The sequence below is a fragment of the Ascaphus truei genome, chromosome 11 (assembly GCF_040206685.1).
Source record: "Ascaphus truei isolate aAscTru1 chromosome 11, aAscTru1.hap1, whole genome shotgun sequence".
Lineage (NCBI taxonomy): Eukaryota > Metazoa > Chordata > Amphibia > Anura > Ascaphidae > Ascaphus > Ascaphus truei.
Window position 1 is genome coordinate 58,825,234 of NC_134493.1, and position 8,519 is coordinate 58,833,752.

The 8,519-nt window shown below is 47.9% G+C and overlaps 1 protein-coding gene across 1 annotated transcript; it reads left to right on the plus strand.

The window, feature by feature from the left end:
- The first annotated feature begins 2,190 nt into the window (after nucleotides 1-2,190).
- On the plus strand, nucleotides 2,191-8,118 carry LOC142463622 (uncharacterized). Its single transcript, XM_075566586.1, has 4 exons — nucleotides 2,191-2,710; nucleotides 3,070-3,196; nucleotides 3,608-3,681; nucleotides 7,360-8,118. Exons 1-4 carry the CDS (start codon nucleotides 2,395-2,397, stop codon nucleotides 7,710-7,712), a joined length of 870 nt encoding a protein of 289 aa, XP_075422701.1. The 5' UTR covers nucleotides 2,191-2,394; the 3' UTR covers nucleotides 7,713-8,118.
- The last annotated feature ends 401 nt before the right edge of the window (nucleotides 8,119-8,519 follow it).

The following is an 8,519-nucleotide window of genomic DNA, read 5'->3' on the forward strand; positions in this document are numbered from 1 at the left end:
AGACTGAGCGGAACGCTACATTGGACTCTAATGCTGCCCAGCAGGAGGTTTCTCAGCTGAAGTTGGAGTAAGAGGTTACAACTCTAAGACAAACACTTGGGTCACAGAAGTAGTCCATGGAAAAGATGGCGGTAGAGATAAAGCAAGTGAGGCGCTCCAGGAAGCGTGACTGCAATACCGTTGCAGTACTACAGTTCTTCTGGAACCAGGGTCACATGTAGGATGTGAATGACTCCAGTGGTTTAACTCGTCCCCTTTTGAAAGCACACAAAGTCCTTCTATTTTCTTCAACTTTATTGGGGGAGTCAACAGAAATATAAAAGGTACTTGCTGATGGTGGTATGTAGTGAGAGAGTGCTTCTCTAGATGAAGGTGCCTTGGTATGGGAGGACGATAAAAAAGGATGGCCTTGCAGGGGGTGTAATGGAGGATAGAATGTACTCACAAAGCCAGCTTGATAGGAAAAGAAAAGCTCTTTCCTGTGGCAGGCAGGAACAGACTAAGGACCAATGTAACTGCCAGACAGACAGGGGAGCTGGGCTAAACCAACCTTCTAGCTAAGAAGATTGGAGGGTTGCCAGGGTAACCAACTAGGGCAAAGTAAGAAGGCAAATGTAGCAATAATGTTGCATTTTACACTGGGAGCTAGCTGCTGGAACAGGAGAAAAACATGCAGCTTAACTAGGGAAACCGTTAACTTGGAAGCTGCAAAGGGACACAGAAAATGTGTAATCCTGTTCCAGGACAACAGTCTACTTTCCACAAGGCACGGAATGGGAAGGCCAAGTTGCGATGGAGTAGCACAGTAAGAATCCAGTCATACTGCAGTGCCCATGGGACCCAAAGTGGATTCCTTGCCATGAGGGCAGCCACTGTGAAGAGACAGTCGTGAATGGGACGGAAGTGTGTCCGCGATCGTAAGATGAGAAAGACCTCACAGATTGCCCAGCGACTCTCCCAACGGAGTAAGTTAAGGAGTCAAGACAGAAAGGCCCAAGTCTGTGAGTCTGCTGATGGTAAAAGAGAGGCATCATGGGTTGCACTGCGGGTTAATAAGAATCCCGCCCAAGTTGAATTACTGAAGATAAATGGTGTGGAACCCAATACTGAAGTTTCGCTGATGGAGAGAGGTCCAAAAGCCATCACCGCTAAAACAGAGTTGCTGTCTTCACAAGAGAAAGCCAAACAGTCACTTGCGAGTGAACGCAATGAGCTGACCGAGGTCAAGGCTCTTCTACAGGGTAAGGGAGACCCTGAGCACAAGAGGAAGAAGACAGATGCATCTTCAGGATGGCAGATCAAGGTCACAGAGTGGCGTAGAGTCCTGGCAGAGAGAACTAATAACACCAAGCTTATCTAAACAGGCGCTTACACACAATAAAGTGAAGGATAAATTATCCACTGATATTCTAATCATATATATAGTGAAATAAAGTGGGAAAAAAGGCTCTCTATATGAACCAAGACTCTGCATACTGTTCCTGCCACTATACATGCACAGAAGTGCACTATATTATTTTTCTCTTTATTTGGGTGGATTCCTGACGATTATGCTCCCTCCTAATCCTGGAAGTGCAGAGAGAGCTAACACACAGCAGGATGCTCAGGAACCTTTGCAAGGAGGGACACAACAAAAGTGGAGCTTCAATCTTAAACTCCAACTGACACAAGACAGAGGTAGTACAGCATTAAGGATAGATTGTAAGGGAGACAGGTGAGAGGCAGGAAGGCCGGACAGCAGGAGGTTACAGTAATCGAGACGCGAGAGAATGAGGGCCTGAGTCAGAGTTTTAGCTGTTGAGCAACAGATGAAAGGGCGTATCTTTGTGATATTGCGGAGGAAAAAGCGTCAGGTTTTAGAGACGTTTTGAATGTTGAATGTGAGAGGAGAATGTGAGAGAGGAGTCGAGTGTGACCCCTAGGCAGCGTGCTTGGGCTACTGGGTGAATGATCGTAGTTCCAACAGTGATGTGGAAGGAGGTAGTAGGGCCAGGTTTGGGAGGAAGTATGAGGAGCGCTGTTTTTGCCATGTTAAGTTTAAGTGGGGGCAAGTACTAGGACCACCCCACAGACCCAGGGATCCAACCAGGGAAATAGGGGGGAAAGGAAGGGACCAGGCACCAACCCAGGGAAAAGGAAGGGAGGGGGGGGGGGAAGCTTGGTGCTGCTGTCAGTGTGCCCTTCCCCTATATTCATGTTTGGGCTCTTTCCAGTTTCACTTTCACTGCTTGTGTAACTCTATATAAGGGATTGTGTTGTCACTGCGTGTGTAACTCTATATAAGGGATTGTGCTGTCACTGCTTGGGTAACTCTATATAAAGGATAGTGCTGTTCTGCAGTCACTCTGTGTCTGACAGACAGAGGAGACAGTCTGTGACAGAAAGGAAACAGCCATGGATACTGATCAACTCAGAGAGTACATCACTAGTTTCAGCCTTGATAAGTGTGCTCAGGGGAACCAGGGCTATAACCGGGTCCTCCTGCAGCTGTTTGGGTATCTGGGACATGGGAAGTCCTCTTTCATTAACTCCTGTAAGTACGTCTTGAATGAAGGGGAGTTTAAGCGCTATTCAGATACAGGACATTCAGATGGAGGAAAGACCACCAGAAGAATCACATATCCCCTCACTGACACCATCACTGTGGTTGATAACCGCGGATGCGCTACGATGAACAGTTATGAGACGGGAGAGATCTTTGCTCAGCTCGGTAAGTGCGGATCTGAGACAGTCTCACTCATCCATCCAGAGATTATTCATATATAACTTAAAGCAACGTGCAGCTTCTCCTCTGTCAGTCAAGAGGTTAATTAGCAAATTTGACTTGGTTATATTGCAAGTCTGTTAAGTATCCATTGGTTTATCACAAACATGTTTAAGTAAATCTACTAAATAATAATTTATATACAGTAATTATATCATAATTTTGCTCTTTCATTATGCAAAGATTTCTGCATGGTAAGAATTGCTTCTTATAATTAGTGTACGTGCCTCTTATAACCAGATATCCCACAGAATCAGGCCCCCCCTTGGTTTTTCCCAGGCTAAAACCTGTACCCTGTTTCACAGGTAATTTGCTGCCTCTGGATCAGGAGGTGGTGTGGCCCACAGGATATCAAAGCATTGTGCACAGACTGGTGGAAGGAGATATAGATGCAAATTACTCGGACTTCGTTGTTCCTATATTTGTATACAGGTAGGTGACCAGCGCAATAAATCCCGGGGCAGATCCTTGTGACTTTGGGCATCTCACTGTGTCCCTGTGTCTCAGGCACTGAAAGTAACATTGTAACATCCCTGGGGACCGGAGCTGTTATCTTTCTCATGTATTCAGGTCATTGTTATCCCCCAGGCCAAGATAAACTGTATTATTAGGGTCCCCCATTATGTCCATGTGAGGTCCCATCATACAGCCCCAGTAGTGTCCCTCACAGAGAGAGGAGACGCTGCTCTGTGTAAGTCCTCAGGAGATTGTAACACAATCCCTGCTCCTCAATGCCTGTAAAGTCTCCTCATCACAAGCTGGGAACGTGCTGCCCCGTCCTGTACATTTATACACCGAGTCACTGATTTCCGAGGGATTCACACTATTATCTTTATCCTGCAGTGTCAAGAAGGGGATTACAGAAGAAGAAGTGCCTGAAATAAAGAATTTACTTGACAATGCCAGGAAGCTGACAGGTAATAATGGTATCATTCTCCTTACTCAGCCTCACATACAATCAGTGATACAGAACATGCATCTTCCATCCTCACATCTCCTCCGCTGGGCTCTAACTAGGAGATTAATGGAGATGTCCTCAGATACTAGTATGTCGGGAGATATTTGTAAACAAACTTTTGCTCATGTTCACATCAGAAGAACATATTTGTTCTAAAATCTCGGGCCCCCCCTGCCTGATGTAATCAAAATCACATGAAAAAAAAACCTTTATTAAACGGTATACAATTTAAATATGTCTAAATATTTACATATTTCAACAGCTCGCGCTTGCAAAATTAGGCTGCGTCCACGCTACCGCTGAGAGCGGTGACATCACCAACCCTCCAAGCATGAGCACAGGGTGTCCTGCATAATTTTGCAAGTTCGAGCGTTGGCGGGGTTGGGGGGGGGTTGGAGGAAGGGGGAAGGATGGATCGGGGCTATTTTTGTGTGCGTGTGTGTGTGCGGCTGTGTGTGTGCATTGACTACTGCTGAGCGCGCTTCAAATTCAATTTTGTTTGTCACCCCAAGCGCCAAGCTTGGGAGAGCGTACGTGCACAAAGGCAATACTTGGGGGGGCATTCATCCACCTCTTTGCTACCTCCCTACCCTCTCCCCCCCCCCCCCCTTTTTTTTTGCTTCCCCTCCCTGGTCGTTGGCTTGCTATCCCCAGTGTCATCCAAACTCCTACCTACAGTATTATTTATTTTTTCCCGTTTTCAATGTTGTGTTTTCACAGTTTTTTTACATTATTTCTGCACATTCATAGTATGAGTGATACAGTGGCAGCCGACCCTCTCACTTGCAGAGGATCGCAGCTCATAGTATGATTGATATAGTGGCAGCCGACCCTCTCACTCGCAGAGGATCGCAGCTCATAGTATGAGTGATATAGTGGCAGCGACCCTCTCACTTGCAGAGGATCGCAGCTCATAGTATGAGTGATATAGTGGCAGCGACCCTCTCACTCGCAGAGGATCGCAGCTCATAGTATGATTGATATAGTGGCAGCGACCCTCTCACTTGCAGAGGATCGCAGCTCATAGTATGATTGATATAGTGGCAGCGACCCTCTCACTTGCAGAGGATCGCAGCTCATAGTATGATTGATATAGTGGCAGCGACCCTCTCACTTGCAGAGGATCGCAGCTCATAGTATGAGTGATATAGTGGCCGCCGACCCTCTCACTTGCAGAGGATCGCAGCTCATAGTATGATTGATATTGTGGCAGCCGACCCTCTCACTTGCAGAGGATCGCAGCTCATAGTATGATTGATATAGTGGCAGCGACCCTCTCACTCGCAGAGGATCGCAGCTCATAGTATGAGTGATATAGTGGCCGCCGACCCTCTCACTCGCAGAGGATCGCAGCTCATAGTATGATTGATATAGTGGCAGCCGACCCTCTCACTTGCAGAGGATCGCAGCTCATAGTATGATTGATATAGTGGCCGCCGACCCTCTCACTTGCAGAGGATCGCAGCTCATAGTATGATTGATATAGTGGCAGCGACCCTCTCACTCGCAGAGGATCGCAGCTCATAGTATGAGTGATATAGTGGCCGCCGACCCTCTCACTCGCAGAGGATCGCAGCTCATAGTATGATTGATATAGTTGCCGCCGACCCTTTCACTTGCAGAGGATCGCAGCTCATAGTATGAGTGATATAGTGGCAGCGACCCTCTCACTTGCAGAGGATCGCAGCTCATAGTATGATTGATATAGTGGCAGCGACCCTCTCACTCGCAGAGGATCACAGCTCATAGTATGAGTGATATAGTGGCAGCGACCCTCTCACTTGCAGAGGATCGCAGCTCATAGTATGAGTGATATAGTGGCCGCCGACCCTCTCACTCACAGAGGATCGCAGCTCATAGTATGAGTGATATAGGGGCAGCGACCCTCTCACTTGCAGAGGATCGCAGCTCATAGTATGATTGATATAGTGACAGCGACCCTCTCACTTGCAGAGGATCGCAGCTCATAGTATGATTGATATAGTGGCAGCCGACCCTCTCACTTGCAGAGGATCGCAGCTCATAGTATGATTGATATAGTGGCAGCGACCCTCTCACTTGCAGAGGATCGCAGCTCATAGTATGAGTGATATAGTGGCCGCCGACCCTCTCACTCGCAGAGGATCGCAGCTCATAGTATGAGTGATATAGTGGCCGCCGACCCTCTCACTTGCAGAGGATCGCAGCTCATAGTATGATTGATATAGTGGCCGCCGACCCTTTCACTTGCAGAGGATCGCAGCTCATAGTATGATTGATATAGTGGCAGCCGACCCTCTCACTCGCAGAGGATCGCAGCTCATAGTATGAGTGATATAGTGGCAGCGACCCTCTCACTCGCAGAGGATCGCAGCTCATAGTATGAGTGATATAGTGGCAGCGACCCTCTCACTTGCAGAGGATCGCAGCTCATAGTATGATTGATATAGTGGCTGCCGACCCTCTCACTTGCAGAGGATCGCAGCGAAGCAGGCTGCCAGCGGAGGAGAGCAGGAACACAGCGCTACTGCAGGGCAGATACCGGAAGGAGGGGCATTTGACATCACAGCACTCGGGCGTGCTACTCCCCGTACCTCTGAAGCCCCCGCGCGTGCGCACACACCATCACGTGGCCGCCACGTGCACTATGATGTTCGGCCCCCCGCACACATCTTCGACTGCCCGCCCGCGCACATCTTCGACTGCCCGCCTGCGCACATCTTCTTGGACGCCCTCCCGCGCGCAGCGTCTGCCGCCCTGCGCACACAGGTCTTGCCGCATGCCGCATGCCGCCTGCCGCCTGCGGCCCTCTTAATAATCTTGTGCCCCCTTGCCCCCCCAGTTTGCGCAACACTACATTCAATCACAACACACATAATCAATCACAACACACATAATCAATCACAACACACATACTCAATCACAACACACAAACCCAATCACAACACACACACAATCACAACACACACACAATCACAACACACACACGCACACTCAATCAATCACAACACACAATCACAACCAGCACAGACAACACACACACTGAATCACAACACACACACAGCACACACAACATACACAATCACAACACACACTCAATCACAACCTACATAGACACATCACACACAGCACACACATACTCAATCTCAACCAACACAGACACAACACACACACACACACAATCATAATCATAAGTCACACACTTTCACCTGGGGGGGGGCATGCTCCGACTCCCCATGCTGCTGAAAACTGGGGCGAAAACAGACAGGCAGAGAAGGAGGGGATGTCTGTGTGCAGAGAGAAGCCCCACCACAACACACAGAGCAGAGAAGGAGGGGATGCTTGTGTGCAGAGAGAAGCCCCACCACAACACACAGACCAGAGAAGCAGCCGCAGCACGGAGATTCTTGGCCGCCCGTGCACAGCTCTGCCCGCCGCCAGGTTTCCCCGCACGCAGCCCGCACCCCCCCTAAATAATCTTGCGCCCCCCCTAAATAATCTTGTGCCCCGCTGAAATAAAGAATACTTGTTGGCACAGTGACAGGTGAGCAACTTTTGCCAAAAAGACCAGAATTACAATGTGTTGGAGGTGACAGTTCTGTGATTCCTTACACCCATTAAATGCTGATTTAGTACTAACAGGTATATTATTTTACAGGACTTGATCCCATTGTTGTGCTCACATTTAAATCTCAGGGGGACCTGACTGGGGTCCAGGCAAAGTTTAGGAACATGGGAACTGAACGTATATTTCAGCTGGAAAACTTCACCCCAAGTGACCGTCTAAGAACCCGAGCAAGGGACCAGGAAATCCTAACGTTCTTCCATGGAGTTTTGAAGGACGTTGAATACCGCATGAGTGAGAAGAGGGATCCGCCGCGGGAGAGGGCAGAGCGCAAGAAATTTGTTCTGGTCTTTGCACATGAAATGGAGCAAGAAAAGAAAATACAAGCATTGGTAAAGCCGCCAGTCATTCCAAAACCCCGTCCAAGGACTTGTAAACAGCAGTAAGCCGCTTATCCAGCTGAGAGGCTTATTCTAAATCCGCTGGAGCCGCTGACCGGGCCGTTTTCGGCGCTTTTTCCCATTGAAGTTAAATGTCACAGGTGGGGGATGTGGTGGATATAAAATACGCCTTAAGCCTGGAACAGGGGAGATGCAAAATCAGGGGTTTAAGGGAATGTGAATGTGGGACAGATATCAAAGGGAAGTTACAAGCAAAGGGTGGGACAGTACTCTATAAGGATGACTATCAGGGCACACATACTCTTTCTGGGGGTAATTGGGGCTCACAGCCACATTTTCCTTCTGTGTCTCTAAGCATCATTATGGGTTACAGTATGTTCCAACTCAAACTGCAAAACTGGCCCAATATGTAATGTTTCTGTATGATAAATGTGGGGCTTTCTCTACCCCAATGTATAAAACAATTTGTAACCGATGTTTCTGTGTAACCGATGTTTGTTATTTCAGTTGACGTTAAATTAAAGGGGTTAGCGCTCACATCCAAACTAAACACACATACCGTGTCATACAATGCACAAGAGACGGGACGACAACACACATACAGTGTCATACAATGCACAAGAGACGGGACGACCACACACATACAGTGTCATACAATGCACAAGAGACGGGACGACAACACACAAGTCTAACCAAATAATTATAAGATAGACGAGCAACAAAAAAGAGACTGTATTTGTGTGTAATATCCTGAGAGTCCAGACTTGTGTCACTTTATTTGTGTGTAATGTGCCCCCCCTCCTGTGTTACTCATACTCATATCTCTGGAGCTTCTGCTTTTACCTTTTGATT